The sequence below is a fragment of the Tachyglossus aculeatus genome, chromosome 1, assembly GCF_015852505.1.
Source record: "Tachyglossus aculeatus isolate mTacAcu1 chromosome 1, mTacAcu1.pri, whole genome shotgun sequence".
NCBI classification, from domain to species: domain Eukaryota; kingdom Metazoa; phylum Chordata; class Mammalia; order Monotremata; family Tachyglossidae; genus Tachyglossus; species Tachyglossus aculeatus.
In genome coordinates, this window is record NC_052066.1 from 48,244,740 (window position 1) to 48,265,303 (window position 20,564).

General features: G+C 45.3%; 1 protein-coding gene across 1 annotated transcript in view; it reads left to right on the top strand.

The window, feature by feature from the left end:
* The window catches only part of MCF2L2 (MCF.2 cell line derived transforming sequence-like 2), a 491,086-nt gene that overhangs the window by 58,897 nt on the left and 411,625 nt on the right, over positions 1-20,564 (top strand). The window contains exon 2 of the mRNA XM_038758478.1: positions 4,458-4,541. Within this exon, the coding sequence (XP_038614406.1) occupies positions 4,458-4,541 (84 nt within the window). The remainder of the gene's footprint in view (positions 1-4,457; positions 4,542-20,564) is intronic.

Genomic DNA, 20,564 nt, shown 5'->3' on the forward strand with positions numbered 1-20,564 from the left:
ATGATGATATTACTTGATAATCACTTACTATGTGTCAGGCACTGTACTAAGTGCTTGGGTAGTTACAACATAATCGGATTGGAACCAGTCCCCGTCCCACGTGGGGTTCACAATCTTAATAACCTTCTCTTCCTCCCTTCAAGGCCCTGCTGAGAGCTCACCTCCTCCAGGAGGCCTTCCCAGACTGAGCCCCTTCCTTCCTCTCCCCCTCACCCCCCTTTCCATTCCCCCTGTCTTACCTCCTTCCCTTCCCCACAGCACCTGTATCTATGTATATATGTTTGTACATATTTTCACTCTATTTATTTTACTTGTACATATCTATTCTATTTATTTTACTTTGTTAATATGTTTGGTTTTGTTCTCTGTCCCCTTCTAGACTGTGAGCCCACTGTTGGGTAGGGACTGTCTGTATATGTCGCCAATTTGTACTTCCCAAGTGCTTAGTACAGTGCCCTGCACACAGTAAGCGCTCAATAAATATGATTGATTGATCGATTGATTGATTTGCAAGAAACTGGCATTGTGGACCGCAGAACTATAGTACGGTACGTAATAATAATAATGGTATTTGTTCAGCACTTACTATATGCCAAGCATTGTACTAAGCACTGGGTTACATACAAGATAATCAGGTCCACATGGGGCTCACAGAAAGTAGGAGGGTAGGGCCCCCTAGCATTTTAGAGGGTTCCCCTAAAACCCAGAGGAGATCCCAGGCAGTTATCTCAGTTTTCCCAGAGGTGGTAGTAGTAATAAAGATATTTATTGAGCTCCCATTGAGTGCAATGCATTCTAGTCGACATTTGGAAAAGTACAATAAGAGTGAGACAGGTTCTCTGCCTACAAGGAGCTTACACTCTGACAGGGGAAGCAGACCTAAGCATGATTGCAAATGGAGTAACCAGAATAAATAAGTTGACCGAACAGGCTGCCCCTGATTATAATAATAATAATAATAATGATAGCATTTATTAGGCTCTTACTGTGTGCAAAGCACTGTTCTAAGTACTGGGGAGGTTACAAGGTGATCAGGTTGTCCCACGGGGGGCTCACAGTCTTCACCCCCATTTTACAGATGAGGGAAGTGAGGCCCAGAGAAGTGAAGTGACTTGCCCAAAGTCACACAGCCGGGATTTGAACCCATGACCTCGGACTCCAAAGCCCATGCTCTTTCCACTTAGCCATGCTGTTTCTCTCCTTCTCTTTTCTCCCACTCCCTTCTGCATCACCCTGACTTGCTCCTTTTATTCATCCCCCTTCCCAGCCCCACAGCACTTATGCACATATTTGTCATTTATTTATTTATATTAACATCTGTCTCCCCCTCCAGACTTTAACCTCGTTGTGGGCAGGGAATGTGTCTGTTTATTGTTATATTGTTCTCTCCCAAGTGCTGAGTACAGTGCTCTGCACGCAGTAAGTGCTCATTAAATACGACTGAATGAATGACTGAGTTAATCAGACACGTACATAAATGCAGAGGGAGGGCATAAATAAATATTAAAGTGCTAGATGTGGCTGATAGGTTAATGTGACTTGGAGAAGCAGCGTGGCTCAGTGGAAAGAGCCCGGGCTTTGGAGTCAGAGGTCATGGATTCAAATGCCGGCTCTGCCAATTGTCAGCTGTGTGATTATGGGCAAGTCACTTCACTTCTCTAGGCCTCAGTTACCTCATCTGTAAAATGGGGATTAAGACTGTGATCACCTTATAATCTCCCCAGTGTTTAGAACAGTGCTTTGCACATAGTAAGCACTTAATAAATGCCATCATTATTATTTGGGTAGTTAATTGGGGAAGGCCCAAGAAAGGAGATTTTAGTGGGGGACTTTAAACATGGGGAGTTGTGGCAGAGCTGATGGGGGGAGGGAGGGAGTCCCATGCTGGTGAACAGCAAGAGTGAGGGGCCAAAAATGGGAGAGGGGATGGCATCAAGAGCGAGGGGGGAAATCATGAGCGAGGAGATGGAAACAGGAGAGTCAAAAGGAAGAACAGCATGAGTGAGGGGATGGAGACAGGAAAGTCGAGGGCATCGAGAGCGAGGGGGAAATCATGAGGGAGGGGATGGAAACAGGGAAGTTGAGAGAGAGGGGCACCAGCATGAGCGAGAGGATGGAGAGAGGAGGATCAAGAGTGGGGGGAACAGCAGGAGCGAGGGGATGGAGAAGGGGAAGCAAGGTGGCTTAGTGGCTAGAATCAGAAGGACCTGGGTTCTAATCCCAGCACTTCCACTTGTCTGTTGTGTGACCTTGGGCTGGTCACTTCACTTCTCTGTGCTGGGAATGCCCTCCCTCCTTATAGCAGATAATTGCTCTCCCCCACTTCAAAACCTTAGTGAAGACACATCTCCCCCAAGAAGCCTTCCCTGACTAAGCCCTCCTTCTCCTTTTCTCCCACTCCCTTCTGCGCCGCTCTTACTTGCTCCTTCAATCATCCTCCCTCCCATCCCCGCAGCACATATGTATATATCCATAATTTATTTATCTATTTATATTAATATCTGTCTTCCCCTCTAGAGTTTGAGCTTGCTGGGGACAGTAATGTCTGTTGTTATATTGTACTCTTCCAAGCATTTAGTACAGTCTTTGCACACAGTAAGCACTCAATAAATACGATTGAATGAATTAATGAATGCATAACTTACCTCAGCTGTAAAATGGGAATTAAGACTGTGAGCCCCATTCCAACCCGATTTGCTTATATCCACCCCAGCACTTAGTACAGTGCCTGGCACATTGTAAGTGCTTAACAAATATTACAATTATTATTATTAGGAGAGTCTACAGTGAGGGAGAACAGCATAATGATGATGCTGGTATTTGTTACGCACTTACTATGTGCTAAACGCTGTTCTAAGCACTGGGGGAGATACAAGGTTATCAGGTTGTCCCCTGTGGGGCTCACAGTCTTAATCCCCATTTTACAGAGGAGGTAACTGAGGCACAGAGAAGTTAAGTGACTTGCCCAGAGTCACACAGCTGATAAGTGGCAGAGCTAGGATTGGAACCCACAACCTCTGACTCCCAAGCTGGTGCTCTTTCCACTAAGCCATGCTGCTTCTCATAATCAAGAGGATGGAGACAGGAGAGTTGAGAATGAGGTACAGCTAGAACGTTAGCCTGGCAGTTGTACAAATAGAAGAAGACTCCAGACTGCTGAACTTCACAGAGTTTACTTAAAACAGTAACTGGTTTCTGCTTATTTTCTTGCCAACCTGATATTTTTGTCAACAGTTTTTTCCCTGGGCAGGCAGCGAACCCTGCCTCTGCTCTGATTTTCACAGCTGAACAAGAGGTGAGCCATTACTGAGCTCCAGGGGGATTCCTGGGATATATAGTCCTACAGCCTCAGACCCGTGTAAACTATGAAGAAGAAGAATGGAGACTCTGGCCAGAAAAGGGTTATTTAGCTCACGCAGGCAGTCTTTCCTTCCCAAGCGGATTGCAGCTTCTCACCAGAGACATTTCTGTGGTATCGGAAATGTTTTCTCTCCTCTGACTGCGGTGATATCAGATTCTGCACGTGTTTCATTTCTCCCACTTCTATCCATGCAGCTGGAGCAGGGAGCTAACGATTCCAGCTCCTTTAGAGTAATGCAACATTTCAGTCAGCCAAGTTTCTTAAAAATCAGCTGTGATAGTACTGAGGAGGAAGAAGGGAAGTAGCAGCCAGTCCTAAAATTGGCTTTAGAGATTAGTTTTCTTTAAAGCAATCTATACCTCAGATTCTTCCAACCCTCCGGCCCCCTGCTGTGGAATTGCCTTCACACATAGTGACTTCATAGTGTTTTATTAAAAATCCTTGTAGATCAACTCCAGGTTCCAGCCTTAATTTCTGTAAATGCTGACCCTGCCCTCCAGAATGGTGAGGGTCAAACAAATCCCCTCATTTAGTTAATTGCCATTACTTGAGTAGAGAAAAAAAGGTTGGATTTAACGTTCAATCTTTAAAAAAAACACATAGTCGACCGTATGGCATGTGATTGCGTTTCCACTGTAATTTATGTTTTGATCTCTTCTTTTTTTCTCCTTTTTGCCTCCTGGCCCCCAAGAAGAGCAGACTTTCTTCTAATTTAATTTTTAAAATGTAAAAGAAATCTATGCACCTCCTAATTTTTTGTGTTTAATTTTCTTCCTTACAAAAGAAGCTGAGGGGAGGGGATGGTTTTAATCTAGAAATTGTTGTTCTGGTCTGAGAGGGAGGGGAAAAGCTCTGGATGGCTTTTGTACAAGGTCCTCAGCTCCCCAAAGCACTGAAACTGTGCTTCTCAGAGGGAAGTGGCCAAGCTGAAGTGAGAAATAGAGTAAAGCCCCAAGAAAATGATGCATTAATAATACCCGAGCGTGATAAACCCTGTGTTTTGGGGGGGTTTTTTGTTGTTGTTTTGTTTTTAATGTTGTTTATGAGGACTTAACTCATTGGTTTTGGCAATGATTTTTGTGTTCTTTTCATGCAGATGAAATCATGCAGAGGGAGATCAGGCCACTGGTGGCCGTGGACATCATAGAACAACTTCACAGGCAATTTGCCATCCTCTCTGGTAAGAACTCACAGCCATGTGCATTTCCACTGTCTGTTCACAGCAGGGACTGGAACGTGTTTCTATCCAAATAAAGGAGAAAGTGAGAATTAACGAATGACGTTTCTCTGAAGCTAGGAACAAGTTGGGCTTTTCTTAAGGAATACATGTATTTGAGGTGCAATAAACCGAGAGAAAAGGGGTTAAGTGGGGGAAACAACTATTTCCAAAATGTGGCAAAGAGGAGGAGTGCTCCAGTCCTCTACATTCTTTCATGGATCCAGCTTTAGGGGGTGGTTTATGATGAAAAAGCAGTTTTATTTTCTACTTGAAATTAATCTTGTAATTTTGTTTCTGTGCTGAGAGTGTAGTGACTCCCAGACAGTTGCTGTTGAGCTAACATGATGCTTGCCAAGTCATTAGAAATGAGCATTGTCTCCTGTCCAGTGGTGACCCAGACAGGCTGGAAAACCTAGAGAAAGCTGGCGTCTAGATAAACCTTTTGCACTGAGCAGAGTCGAGGTGGCACTACTGCTACTACTACTACTAATGGCATTTATTAAGCGCTTACTATGTGCAAAGCACTGTTCTAAGCACTAGGGAGCTTACAAGGTGATCAGGTTGTCCCACGTGGGGCTCACAGTCTAAATCCCCATTTTACAGATGAGGTAACTGAAGCACAGAGAAGTTAAGTAACTTGCCCAAAGTCACACAGCTGACAGTTGGCGGAGCTGGGATTTGAACCCATGACCTCTGACTCCAAAGCCCGTTCTCTTTCCACTGAGCTAGGCTGCTACCCCAATCAATCAATCATATTTATTGAGCACTTACTGTGTGCAGAGCACCGTACTAAGCGCTTGGGAAGAACAAGTTGGCAACATATAGTGACGGTCCCTACCCAACAGTGGGCTCACAGTCTAGAAGTGCTTAGAGCAGTGTCTGGCACATAGTAAGTGCTGAACAAATACCGTAATTATTATTTATTATTAGTAATAATGCCACTTATTAAACACTCACTGTGTCCAACCTAATTGACTTATATCTACTCCAGCTCTTAGAACAATGTTGGACACATTGTAAGCGCTTAGCAAATTCCATAAAGCAAACAAACTTACTGATTTCAGTGAACTGTACTAAACCCTCGGGAAAGTACAGTAGAAGCAAGAGATATATTCCCTGCCCACTAAGGCATATACTCTAATGGGGGAGATAGGCATCATAATAATAAAAAATAGAATAATCGGAATGAATGAATAATGGAAAGATCATGAGCCAGAGAGTCAGAGGATCTGGGTTCTAATCCAAGCTCTGCCACTTGTCTGCTTTGTGACCTTGGACAAGTCACTTAACTCCATTGTGCCCCAGTTACCTAATCTGTAAAATGAGACCCATAAAGGACATAGACTGTGTTCACCTTGATTTACTTGTATCTATCCCAGCGCTTAATAAAGTGCCTGACATATTGTAAGTGCTCAACAAATACCCTAAAAAAATTGAGTATACAATTGAGTATCCATTTATACAAAATACCTGACTCCCCCTCAATGTTATGAGATCCTTGAGGGCTGAGGATCAATCAATCATACTTATTGAGTGCTTACTGTGTGCAGAGCACTGTACTATGCACTTGGGGGAGTGCATTTTAACAGAGTTGGTCGACACGTTCGCCACCCACCATGAGCTATAGCGTACTCTCCCGAGTGCTTAGTACAGTGCTCTGCACATTGTAAGCACTAGATATGATTATTATTAATAATAATTGATAATTACAGTGTTTGCAAAGTGCTTACTATGTGTCAAGCACTACTCTAAGCACTGGGGTAGGTACAAGTTAACAGGTTGGACACAGTCCATGTCCCACATGGGGCTCACACTCTTAATCCCCGTTTTACAGATGTGGTACCTGAGTCCCAGAGAAGTGAAATGATCTTGCCCAGAGTCACCCAGCAGACATGGGGTGGAGGTGGGATTAGAACCCAGGTCCTTCTGATTCCCAGGCCCATGTTCTAGCCACGAAGCTACACTGACTGATAGTAGAAATAACTGTATGATGGGGGTGCCTGTTGGCACCCCACTAGGGGTGCTGGGAATTAATTGGGGAAGGCTTGTTGGACAGAGTGGGATTTTAAAAGTGGTTAGGGGAGCTGTGGACCATCAGATTCGGCAGAGGTGAGGCTGAGGGAGTCCCCATCTGGAGAACAGCATGAGCAAGGACCTGAGGCCAGAGAGTTGAGGGTGAGGTGCAGTTAAAAGCTTGGTTGGAAGAAAACCAAGAAAGTGGGATGATAATAATAATAATAATGATGGCATTTGTTCATTCATTCATTCAGTTGTATTTATTGAGCGCTTACTGTGTGCACTGTACCAAGTGCTTGGGAAGTACAAGTTGGCAACATATAGAGATGGTCCCCACCCAACAATGGGCTCACGGTCTAGAAAGGGGAGACAGAAGACAAAACAAAACACGTGGACTATGTGCAAAGCACTGTTCTGTTAGAAGCAGTGTGGCTCAGTGGAAAGAGCACGGGCTTTGGAGTCAGAGGTCATGGGTTCAAATCCAGGCTCCACTAATTGTCAGCTGTGTGACTTTGGGTGAGTCACTTAACTTCTCTGAGCCTCAGTTAACTCATCTGTAAAATGGGGATAAAGACTGTGAGCCCCACATGGGACAACCTGATCATCTTGTATCCCCCCCAGCGCTTAGAACAGTACTTTGCACATAGTAAGCGCTTACCAAATGCCATTATTATTAAGCGCTTAGTACAGTGCTCTGCACACAGTAAGCACTCAATAAATATAATTGATTGATTGATTCTAAGCGCTGGGGGGATACAAGGTGATCAGGTTGTCCCACATGGGGCTCACAGTCTTAGTCCCCATTTGATAGATTAGGTAACTGAGGCCCATAGAAGTGAAGTGACTTGCCCAAAGTTACACAGCTAACAAGTGGTGGAGCCAGGATTAGAACCCGTGACCTCTGGCTCCCAAGCCCATGTTCTTTCCACTGAGCCATGCTGCTTCTCATAGCCACGCTGAAGTGTAGTGGGTGAGGGCTGCCAATATGGAAAAAAAGGAGAGTCGGTGGCGAGCTTGTTTAGTTTGTGTAGTTTCTTTATATTCACAAGACTGGCAGGTTACCTTAACATTCAGCATCTGCTACAGACCAGTGGGTTAAAGACCCAACAGGAGAGTTCTTGATCTCCAAAAAAGACCACAGTCTGAAAAGTGAAGAGATGCTAATTCATTCAATCGTATTTATTGAGCACTTACTGTGTGCAGAGCACTGTACTAAGAGCTTGGGAAGTACAAGTCGGCAACATATAGAGACGGTCCCTACCCAACAGCGGGCTCACAGTCTAGAAATAAGCTCAGGGAAGAGCCAGTCACCAGACAAACAAGAAAAGCAGAAAAAGACTTAGACAGTGAGGTAATAGCATCCCTCCCTGCAAAGCTCGGTGTGGTGTCTGCCAGCAGCTAATTGGGTGGCTCAGTCAACTGGTGCCCTGGTTCGGGCTAGATGAAAGCCATCTGGCTCCGCAGCTCAGCGTGCAGTGGTTCCAGAGCCCTGGCACGCTGGCTAATGTCAGGATTTGGATTTAATAATAATTGTAATAATATTTGTTAAGTGCTTACTAGGTTCCAAGCTCTATTCTAAGTGCTAGGGCAGATACAGAACAATCAGGTCCCACATGGGGCTCACAGCCCAAGTAGGAGGGAGAACATTCATTTCATTCATTTATTTATTGAGCACTTACTGTGTGCAGAGCACCGTATTAAGCGCTTGGGAAGTACAAGTTGGCAACATATAGAGACGGTCCCTACCCAACAGTGGGCTCACAGTCTAGAAGGGGGAGACAGAGAACAAAACAAAACATATTAACAAAATAAAATAAGTAGAATAAAAATGTACAAGTAAAATAAATAGAGTAATAAATACATACAAACATTTATACATATATACAGGTGCTGTGGGGAAGGGAAGGAGGTAAGGCAGGAGGGATGGAGAGGGGGAGGAGGAGGAGAGGAAGGAGGGGGCTCAGTGTGGGAAGGCCTCCTGGAGGAGGTGAGCGCTCAGTAGGGCCTTGAAGGGAGGAAGAGAGCTAGCTTGGCAGATGTGCAGAGGGCGGGCATTCCAGGCCAGGGGGATGACGTGGGACGGGGGTCGATGGCGGGACAGGCGAGAACGAGGCACGGTGAGGAGATTAGCGGCAGAGGAGCAGAGGGTGTGGGCTGGCTGTAGAGGGAGAGAAGGGAGGTGAGGTAGGTTGGATCCCCATTTTGTAGGCGAGGGAACCGAGGCACAGAGAAGTTAAGTGACTTGTCCATGGTCACACAGAAGATATGGGTCAGGGCCAGTATTACAACCATGTCCTCTAACTCCCAGGCCCGTGTTTTTTCCACTAGTCCATGCTGCTTCTCTGGGTGGCTCTTGCTGTACACTAGGAACAGTGTGGGCTAGTGGAAAAAACACAGGCCAGAGGACCTGGGTTTTAATCCTAGCTCTGCCGCTTGCCTGCTGTGTGACCCTGGGTATGTCACTTATCTGGGCTTCAGTTTCCTCCTCTGAAAAGTGCGGATCCAATAGCCGTTCTCCCTCCTACTGAGACAGTGAGCCCCACGTAGGACAGGGACTGTGTCCGACCTGGTTAACTTTTATCTACCCCAGCACTTAGAACGGTGATGGACACAGAATGAGTGTTTAACAAACATCATAATAATTATAATTGCTACACGAGCTTTGTTGGGGGCCTTCTAACACAGTCCCTGCCCACCTCTTTAGACTTTTCAGTGCAGGCTGAGGTGGGAGGAATGTCCTCTTTTTCCTGATGGGGCTAGAGCGGATGCTGGGTTGATTTTGAGTGATCCCAATGCTAGGTGTGATGGGAGACCAAAGTGTATGTGCCTGAAAATCTAGTTCGGTGGTCCCACGCTCACCCCTGTTGTGCTTCTGTCGCTGGATCTAGACAATTTTACTGCTCTTTCCTCTGTTGGTGCTATTTGACTGCTCCCAAGATTCAGGGCCATATTAAGGCAGAGGCTACCAGGGTGTAAACCTAAGGCCTCAGTCTTATAGGGAGCCCAGCCGACCCCCTTATTAGCTTTGCTGACCTCTCACCCACATCCTCCCTCTGGCCTGAAATGCCCTCCCTCTTCATTATCCGACAGACCATCACTCCCCCCACCTTCAAAGCCTCACTGAAGGCACATCTCCTCCAAGAGGCCTTCCAATCAATCGATCAATCGTATTTATTGAGCACTTTCTGTGCAGAGCACTGTACTGAGAAGCAGCGTGGCATACTGGATGGAGCACAGGCCTGAGAGTCAGAGGGTCATGGAATCTAATTCCGGCTCTACCACTTGTCTGCTGTGTGACCTTGGGGAAGCCATTTCATTTCTCTTTGCCTCAGTTACCTCAGCTGTAAAATGGGGATTAAGACTGTAAGCCCATATGGGACAGGGACTGTGTCCAAATTTGCTTGTATCCACCCTAACACATAGTACAGTGCCTGGCACATAGTAAGCGCTTAACCAAAGCCATAGTTATTATTATTATCATTATTACTAAGCTCTTTGGAGAGTACAGTATAACAGTATAGCAGAGTTGGTAGATAGCAGAGTTAGTAGACGCATTCCCTAACCACAGTGATTTTAGAATACTGGTTAGGCCCTCATCTTCTTCTCCCACTCCCTTCGTCTTCATCCTTGTATTTGAATTGGCTCTCTTTATTCACCCTCTGTCTTGTTCCCATAGCACTTCTGCACATAGCTGTAATTTATTCGTTTATATTAATGCCTGTCTCCCCCTGTCTAAACTCATCATGGGCAAAGGAACAGGTCTACCATCTCGGTTATTTTGTACTCTCCCAAGGGCTGGTACAGCGCTCTGCACACAGTAAGCGCTCAGTAAATACAATTGACTGATTGACTGATCCCCTCTTGACCTTACCAACATAGCAGCTGTTTGGAGCATTATGGATTAGCCCAAATCTTCACATCCAGCTCTTCAGGGAATGCTCCTCTGTAAATTGCAGGGAATGGGAAGGGGCTGGGAGGGTCGGGGGAGAAGAGAAGAGGGGAGAGAGAGCAAGAGCAATATATACTGGGATTGTTCCTTTAAAATCCACACAGCCTCATCATCATCATCATCAATCGCATTTATTGAGCGCTTACTATATGCAGAGCACTGTACTAAGCACTTGGGAAGTACAAATTGGCAACATATAGAGACAGTCCCTACCCAACAGTGGGCTCACAGTCTAAAAGGGGGAGACAGAGAACAAAACCAAACATACTAACGAAATAAAATAAATAGGATAGATATGTACAAGTAAAATAAATAAATAAATAAATAAATAAATAGAGTAATAAATATGTACAAACATATATACATATATACATATATACAGGTGCTGTGGGGAAGGGAAGGAGGTAAGATGGGGGGGATGGAGAGGGGGACGAGGGGGAGAGGAAGGAAGGGGCTCAGTCTGGGAAGGCCTCCTGGAGGAGGTGAGCTCTCAGCAGGGCCTTGAAGGGAGGAAGAGAGCTAGCTTGGCGGATGGGCAGAGGGAGGGCATTCCAGGCCCGGGGGATGACGTGGGCCGGGGGTCGATGGTGGGACAGGCGAGAACGAGGTACGGTGCCATCTCAGTAAACCCACTGGAAGTGATAAAGGCCAATAGGTGATGATGCCTGATGCTTATTCATTCATTCAATCATATTTATTGAGCGCTTACTGTATGCAGAGCACTGTACTAAGTGCTTGGGAAGTACAAGTTGGCAACTTATCCTGATCTAAACTCATGGTTGGAGAGTCATTAAGCCGACAATGAAGAGACAGGGGAAAAGTGTGTTTAAGAGGCAGTTCTGGGATTTGGTGGCATCTCCTTTAGCAGTTTCCTGGAGCAGAGGTTACTTGCATGCCCACTGTGGATGGGTATTTACTCCTGGGGTGCCACCCTGCTGTGTTGCGGGGTGTCATTCAGACTGGGAGGGGGAAGAAAGGGGGATCTCTTCTTCCCCAATGACCCTTGTGTAGTTGCCTTCACTTCCAGAAGAGCAAGTCACAGGAAAGAAGCATGAAAAGGAAGGGAGGAGGGGAGGTGCATTAGGAAGTACCACCAGGATTAAAGGCCAAAGCTCCAACTGCCAAGACCACTCATAATTCCCTAACATCCCTGCCACCACTCTGGCTGGCGGGGCTGAAATGACATCATCAGGAGGACCTGGCTTCTAATCCCAGTTCTGCCACATGTCTGCTGTGTGACCTTGGGCAAGTCATTTCATTTCTCTGGGCCTCAGTTACCTCATCTGTAAAATGGGGATAAGAGTGTGAGCCCTATGTGGGACAGGGATTGTGTCCAACCTGATTAACTTGTATCTACCTCGGCGCTTAGAGCAATGCTTGGCACACAGTAAGCGCTAAACAAATGTTATAATCATTATCATCGAGCGTCATGTGTGTGTGTATGCATCGGGGGGGGGTGTCCACTGGATGATTGCTCCTCTCCCCGACCCCTCCCGAACTTCAGTTAATGTGACCCTGCAAAGACTTTCCCCTTTATCTCCAAGATCCTCTATCAAGACAACTGCCTCGGTAGAAAAATCCAGATGAACGAATAATAATTGTAGTATTTGTTAAGGCGTACTGTATGTCTAGCACTGGGGTAGATACAAGTTAATCATGTCGGATACAGTCCCTGTCCCACATGAGACTCACATTCTAAGCAGGAGGGAGAACAGGGATTCATCATTTTACAGATGAGGCCCAGAGAAGTTAAGTGTCTTGCCCAAGGTCACACAGCAGACAAGTGGTGGAACTGGGATTAGAACCCAGGTCCCCTGGGAAGCACGGCCTAATGGAAGGAGCATGGGCCTGGGTGTCAGGAGACCTGGGTTATACTCCCAGCTCTGCTATTTACCTGCTATATGACCTTGGATAAGTCATTTTATTTCTCTCTCTCTCTAAGAGAAACTGTGTGGCCCAGTGGAGAGAACACGGGCTTTGGAGTCAGTGGTGATAGGTTTAAATCCCGGCTCCGCCAATTGTCAGCTGTGTGACTTTGGGCAAGTCACTTAACTTCTCTGTGCCTCAGTTACCTCATCTGTAAAATGGGGATTGACTGTGAGCCCCCTGTGGGACAACCTGATCACCTTGTAACCTCCCCAGCACTTAGAACAGTGCTCTACACATAGTAAACGCTTAATAAATGCCATTAATATTATTATTATTCTCTGTGCTTCAATTTCCTCATCTGTAAAATGGGGGAAAATATCTGTTAATAATAATAATGGCATTCGTTAAGTACTTATTTGATGGCAAACACTGTCCTAAACACTGAAATAGAAACACAGGGATCATTTCAATACCTGCAGAACTGTTATGTTTTCCTCCTAGGCTGTGAGCCCCTTGTGGATCCGGCTAGTTCTGATCTGATGATCGTGTTCTACCCTCGTGCTGGATGAATAATAAGAAATTAATATATATAATTATTATTATTATTGCTTACTCTGTATTCCCATAATTCAGGCCTATTTAGTGCCCTGAATGAGGTCATTTCCTCCTAAAGTGGAACAACTCAATCCAAGAGGAAAATTTTTCACCCTGGCTCGCTGTGGGATCAGACCCAGAAAGGTTACTCTGCCCAAACACATGTTAAAGTGCCTGGATTTTTTTATTTAAAAACAGGCATACCATAATACCTTAGGAATCCATGAGAAAAGCCCTCTATGAATATCTCATCAGAGTAATCAGTTGCAATAGAAGAAGGTTTTTACCCTTGTCAGGAAGAGTTTTTTTTTTCTTTATAATGGTATTTAAGTGCTTACTATTTGCCAGGCACTGTACTAAGCGCTGGGTTAGATACAAGCAAATCAGGTTGGAGACCGTCAATGTCCCATGTGGAGCTTACAGTCTTAATCCCCTTTTACAGATGAGGTAACTGAGGCCCAGAGAAGTGAAGTGACTTGCCCAAGGTCACATAGCAGATGTGTTGTTTCCACTTATTGTCCTCCCATGGGCTTCGGGGCCAGACCAGAGGACCCTGGAGCCCAGCGAGGTTATGAGGATGAGCCCAGACCCCCTTCTTCGCCCAAGCCTCTTCAGGGAATTCATTCATTCATTCATTCATTCATTAATCATATTTATTGAGCGCTTACTGTGTGCAGAGCACTGTACTAAGCGCTTGGGAAGTACAAGTTGGCAACATAGAGAGACAGTCCCTACCCAACAGCGGGCTCACAGTCTAGAAGAGGGAGACAGATGACAAAACAAAACATATAAACCAAATGAAATAGAATGTGTACAAGTAAAATAAATAAATGGAGTAATAAATACGTACAAACATATATACAGGTGCTGTGGGGAAGGGAAGGAGGTAAAGCGGGGGTATTCATTCATTCATTCATTCAATCATATTTATTAAGCGCTTACTGTGTGCAGAGCACTGTACTAAGCACTTGGGAAGTACAAGTTGGCAACATATAGAGATAGTCCCTACCCAATAGCGGGCTCACAGTCTAGAAGGGGGAGACAGATGACAAAACAAAGCATATAAACCAAATAAAATAAATAGAATATGTACAAGTAAAATAAATAGAGTAATAAATACGTACAAACATATATACAGGTGCTGTGGGGAAGGGAAGGAGGTAAGGCTGGGGGAATTCTTTCATTCATTCATTCAATTGCACCCATTGAGCGCTTACTGTGTGAAGAGCACTGTACTAAGCGCTTGGGAAGTACAAGTTTGCAACATATATTCATTCATTCATTCAATCGTATTTATTGAGCACTTACTGTGTGCAGAGCACTGTACTAAGCATTTGGGAAGTACAAGTTGGCAACGTATAGAGGCGATCCCTACCCAACAGCAGGCCCACAGTCTAGAAGGGGGAGACAGATGACAAAACAAAACATATAAACCAAATAAAATAGAATGTGTACAAGTAAAATAAATAAATGGAGTAATAAATGCATACAAACATATATACATGTGCTGTGGGGAAGGGAAGGAGGTAAGGCGGGGGGGATTCATTCATTCATTCAGTCGCACCCATTGAGCGCTTACTGTGTGCAGAGCACTGTACTAAGCGCTTGGGAAGTACAAGCTGGCAACGTATAGAGGCGGTCCCTACCCAACAGCGGGCCCACAGTCTAGAAGGGCGAAACAGACGACAAAACATATAAACCAAATAAAATAGAATGTGTACAAGTAAAATAAATAAATGGAGTAATAAATACGTACAAACATATATACAGTGGAAGGGGCTGTGGTGACTGGATCAGGTATTCATTCCCCATTTTGCGGATGAGGAAACTAAGGCCCAGAGAAGTTAAGTGACTTGCCCGAAGTCACACAGCAGACAAGTGGTGGAGTCAGGATTAGAACCCAGGTCCTTCTGACTCCAGACCGGTGCTCTATCCACTAGGGCATTCTGCTTCTCTGTTTGCTCCATGTTGCTTCAAGTGTTCACGGACTCCTTGAAATTGAATCCTTCTTGTAGCAGTTAACAACGATGTATTTGGAGGCCTGAATTTGAGGTGGAAACTAATATGATGTGGTATTTATAAAATGCTGATTACATAAATTCTGGGCTTAAAGATTCAAGAGAATCAGATCAGGCGCAGTCCCTGTCCTATATGATGATGATAATAATGATGATGGCATTTGTTAAGCGCTTACTATGTGCAAAGCACTATTCTAAGTGCTGGGGGGGGGGAATACAAGGTGATCTGGTTGTCCCACGTGGGGCTCACAGTCTTAATCCCCATTTTACAGTTAGGTAACTGAGGCACAGAGAAGTTAAGTAACTTGCCCAAAGTCACACAGCTGACAAGTGGAAAAGCAGTGTGGCTCAGTGGAAAGAGCACGGGCTTTGGAGTCAGAGGTCATGGGTTAAATCCCGGCTCTGCCAACTGTCAGCTGTGTGACTTTGGGCAAGTCACTTAACTTCTCTGTCCCTCAGTTACCTCATCTGTAAAATGGGGATTAAAACTGTGAGCACCCCCCAGGATAACCTGATCACCATGTAACCTCCCCAGCGCTTAGAACAGTGCCTTGCACACAGTAAGCGCTTAACAAATACCATTATTATTATTAAGTGGCGGAGCTGGGATTAGAACCCATGAGCTCTGACTCCCAAGCCCGGGCTCTTTCCACTGAGCCACGCTGCTTCTCTAAATGGGGCTCACAGTCTCAGAGGGAGGGAGGGCGGGCAGGTATTTAATTTCCATTTTACAGATGAGAAAACTGAGGCACGGAGAAGTTAAATGACCTGTCCAAGCTCAAAGCAGGCCAAGTGGCCGAGTCAGGGTTAGAACCCAGGTCTCGTGACTCCATCATGGGTGCTCTTTCCACCAGCCTATGATGGCAACTGGGTTTTAAGAAGTATCTTTGGATGACTCCCCCCAATTTTCAATATCTCACCAATTAACGCTTTTCATATGTGCGCTTCTAGGATTTAATTGTGAAGATGAATGGGATGTAATTATAGAAGAACTAGGTTTTGATTGCAGTTCGCTGTAGCTTATTTTTTCCCCTCAATTTTCTGCCGCCTTGTTTTCTGGGTGAATTCCAAGATCCTTTGCAATGATAAAGAACTACAAATTCTAATATTACCGTCCTTTCCAATTTGCCAACTCGTTCATCCTCATAGCATTCCTGGGAGACAGTTGACAATAGGAAGTTCTAGCCCCTCTTTTATGTGGGAAAAACTAAATGCTGAAGTGGAGAAGAGGACATTGAGGATTTAAGAATCGGAAGCACCTATATTTCTGCCCAGTCGGATTCAGCCGGTCTCCAAGCTAACCTGTCATTTCTCCATTCCCTTCCTCCCCACTCATGGATAATGATAATAATAGTAATAATAATACTATAATAATAGTTAAGCACTTACCATGTGAAAAGCACTGTTCTAAGCACTGGGGAGGTTACAAGGTTATCAGTTGGTCCCACGGGAGGGCTCACAGTCTTAATCTACATTTTTACAGATGAGGTAACTGAGTCCCAGAGAAGTTAAGTGACTTGCCCAAAATCACACAGCCAACAATTGTCAGAGCCAGGATTTGAATAATAATAATAATAATAATGTTGGCATTTGTTAAGCGCTTACTATGTGCAAAGCACTGTTCTAAGCACTGGGGGGGATACAAAGTGATCAGGTTGTCCCATGTGGGGTTCACAGTCTTAATACCCATTTTACAGATGAGGTAACTGAGGCTCAGAGAAGTTAAGTGACTTGCCCAAGGTCACACAGCAGACATGTGGCAGAGCGGGATTCGAACCCATGACCTCTGACTCCAAAGCCCGTGCTCTTTCCATTGAGCCACACTGCTTCTGACTCCAAAGTCCATGCTCTTTCCACCGAGCCATGCTGCTTCTCCGAGTAATCGGATGCACCCCGAGTAATTGGCAGGCATGAACCAAATCTCATAGGCCGGAGTGAATTTAATAATAATGACAATAATGATAATTGTGTTATTTGTTAAGCACTTACTGTGTGCCAGGCACTAGGTGCTGGGGTGTATACAAGCAAATAAGGTTGGACACAGTCCCTGTCCCACATGGGGCTCACGGTCTCCATCCCCATTTTACAGATGAGGTGACTGAGGCGGAGAGAAGTGAAGGACAGAACTGGGATTAGAACCCATGATCTTCGATTCCCAGGCCCGCGATTTATCCATTATGCCAATGCTGTCTCTCTGGACAGATTCAGTTTGATCAGTCACGGGTATTTATTGCTTGGCACATGGTAAGCACTTAACAAATGCCATCATCATTAGATTAGAGATCTAGAGAAGCAGCGTGGCTCAGTGGAAAGAGCACAGGCTTGGGAGTCAGAGGTCATGAGTTCTAATTCCAGCTTCCCCACATCAATCAATCAATCAATCATATTTATTGAGCACTTACTGTGTGCAGAGCACTGTACTAAGTGCTTGGGAAGTACAAGTTGGCCAACATATAGAGACAGTCCCTACCCAACAGTGGGCTCACAGTCTAGAAGGGGGAGATAGAGAACAAAACCAAACATATTAACAAAATAAAATAAATAGAATAGATATGTACAAGTAAAATAAATAAATAGAGTAATAAATATGTACAAACATATATACATATATACAGGTGCTGTGGGGAAGGGAAGGAGGTAAGATGGGGGGGATGGAGAGGGGGATACGGGGGAGAGGAAGGAAGGGGCTCAGTCTGGGAAGGCCTCCTGGAGGAGGTGAGCTCTCAGTAGGGCCTTGAAGGGAGGAAGAGAGCTAGCTTGGCGGATGTGCGGAGGGAGGGCATGTCTGCTGTGTGACCTTGGGTAAGTCACTTAACTTCTCTGAGCCTCAGATACCTCATCTGTAAAATGGGGATTAAGACTGTGAGCCCCACGTGGGACAACATGGTCAATCAATCAATCGTATTTATTGAGCGCTTACTGTGTGCAGAGCACTGTACTAAGCGCTTGGGAAGTACAAGTTGGCAACATGTAGAGACAGTCCCTATCCAACAGTGGGCTCACAGTCTAGAAGGGTGAGACAGAGAACAAAACCAAACATATTAACGAAATAAAATAGAGTAGATATGTACAAGTAAAATAAATAAATAAATAAATAGAGTAATAAATATGTACAAACATATATACATATATACAGGTGCTGTGGGGAAGGGAAGGAGGTAAGATGGGGGGATGGAGAGGGGGACGAGGGGGAGAGGAAGGAAGGGGCTCAGCCTGGGAAGGCCTCCTGGAGGCCAACTTGTTGCCAACTTGTACTTCCCAAGTGCTTAGTACAGTGCTCTGCACACAGTAAGTGCTCAATAAATACGACTGATGATGAGGTGAGCTCTCAGTAGGGCCTTGAAGGGAGGAAGAGAGCTAGCTTGGCGGATGTGCGGAGGGAGGGCGTGTCTGCTGTGTGACCTTGGGTAAGTCACTTAACTTCTTTGAGGCTCAGTTACCTCATCTGTAAAATGGGGATTAAGACTGTGAGCCCCATGTGGGACAACATGATCACCTTGAACCCTCCCCAGCGCTTAGAACAATGCTTCACACATAATAAGCGCTTAAGAAATGCCATCATTATTATTATTATTATCAAACACTTATCACAAGCCTACCCAGTTAGTACCAACCAGGACCTTCCTGGGCCAGGAGAGCCTTAGTGACACATAGCAGAAGTCAAACCCTAACCCTCTGATCACCAAGGTTAATGTGAAGAGTTTTTTTTACTTAGTTTTACCAACATGCAAGAGAGTGACACATACATACATACATTCACTCACTCCACCACCCAAAGGTCCAATACCAGTCTGTGGTCAAAGGAGCTCATTTTACCAAGGGTCCAGTAACAGTCTGTGGTAAAAGGAGCCCATTTTGCCAAGGGTCCAATACCAGTCTGTGGTCAAAGGAACCCATTTTGCCAAGGGTCCAAAACCAGTCTGTGATCAAAGGAGCCCATTTTGCCAAGGGTCCAATACCAGTCTGTGGTCAAAGGAGCCCACTTTGCCAGTGTTTCTTCTTTCTGCTTCTAAGCGCTGCTTCCTTCTGCTGCTTTCGAGTACTGCTCTCCTGCTGCTTCAATGCTTGCTTCTCTCTGCATCTCAGCATGCCTACTTTCATACTTCTCATGCTACCTGCTGCGAAGCAGCGTGGCTTAATGGAAAGAGCCCGGGCTTGGGCGACAGAGGTCATGGGTTCTAATCCTGGCTCCGCCACTTGTCAGCTGTGCGACTTTTGGGCAAGTCACTTAACTTCTGTGGGCCTCAATTACCTCATCTGTATAATGGGGATTAGGAATGTGAGCCCCAAGGGGGACGACTTGATGACCTTGTATCTACCCCAATGCTTAGAACAGTGCTTGGCACATAGTAAGCACTTAATCAATCAATCAATCATATTTAATGAGCACTTACTGTGTGCAGAGCGCTGTACTAAGTGCTTGGGAAGCACAAGTTGGCAGCACATAGAGATGGTCCCTACTCAACAATCAATCAATCAATCGTATTTATTGAGTACTTACTGTGTGCAGAGCGCTGTACTAAGTGCTTGGGAAGCGCAAGTTGGCAGCACATAGAGATGGTCCCTACCCAACAATCAATCAATCAATCAATCGTATTTATTGAGCACTTACTGTGTGCAGAGTGCTGTACTAAGTGCTTGGGAAGCACAAGCTGACAACACATAGAGACGGTCCCTACCCAACAGTGGGCTCACAGTCTAGAAGGGGGAGACAGAGAACAAAACCAAACATATTAACAACATAAAATAAATAGAATAGATATGTACGAGTAAAACAAATACCATCATCATCATCACTTCCAGGTGCCCCCTTTTTGAGTACCTTTTATCTGGCTTAGGCGTGGCAGTTGGGGCGGTACTTAGCAGTCACTGATTGGTGCAGATCCATTACTGGGTAGAATAGGGAGAGAAAACCCTTCCTCCCTCTATGCTCTGCCCCTGCCTTAAATAGAGCCCATCAGTGCCTTCACAAAATCTCTTCCTCCTTGCTGTTCCTCCTTGTCCCCGACCCACGTCATCCCCCGGGCCTGGAATGCCCTCCCTCTGCCCATCCGCCAAGCTAGCTCTCTTCCTCCCTTCAAGGCCCTACTGAGAGCTCACCTCCTCCAGGAGGCCTTCCCAGACTGAGCCCCTTCCTTCCTCTCCCCCTCGTCCCCCTATCCATCCCCCCACCTTACCTCCTTCCCTTCCCCACATCACCTGTATATATGTATATATGTTTGTACATATTTATTACTCTATTTATTTATTTATTTTACTGGTACATATCTATCCTATTTATTTTATTTTGTTAGTATGTTTGGTTTTGTTCTCTGTCTCCCCCTTTTAGACTGTGAGCCCACTGTTGGGTAGGGACTGTCTCTATGTGTTGCCAACTTGTACTTCCCAAGCGCTTAGTACAGTGCTTTGCACACAGTAAGCGCTCAATAAATGTGATTGATTGATTGTTGTTGTTCAGGAGATCACAAACAGTCACTGGTAAGGCAGCTGGCTGTGGGCTCACCACATCACTGTGTGCAGAGCATTATACTAAGTGCT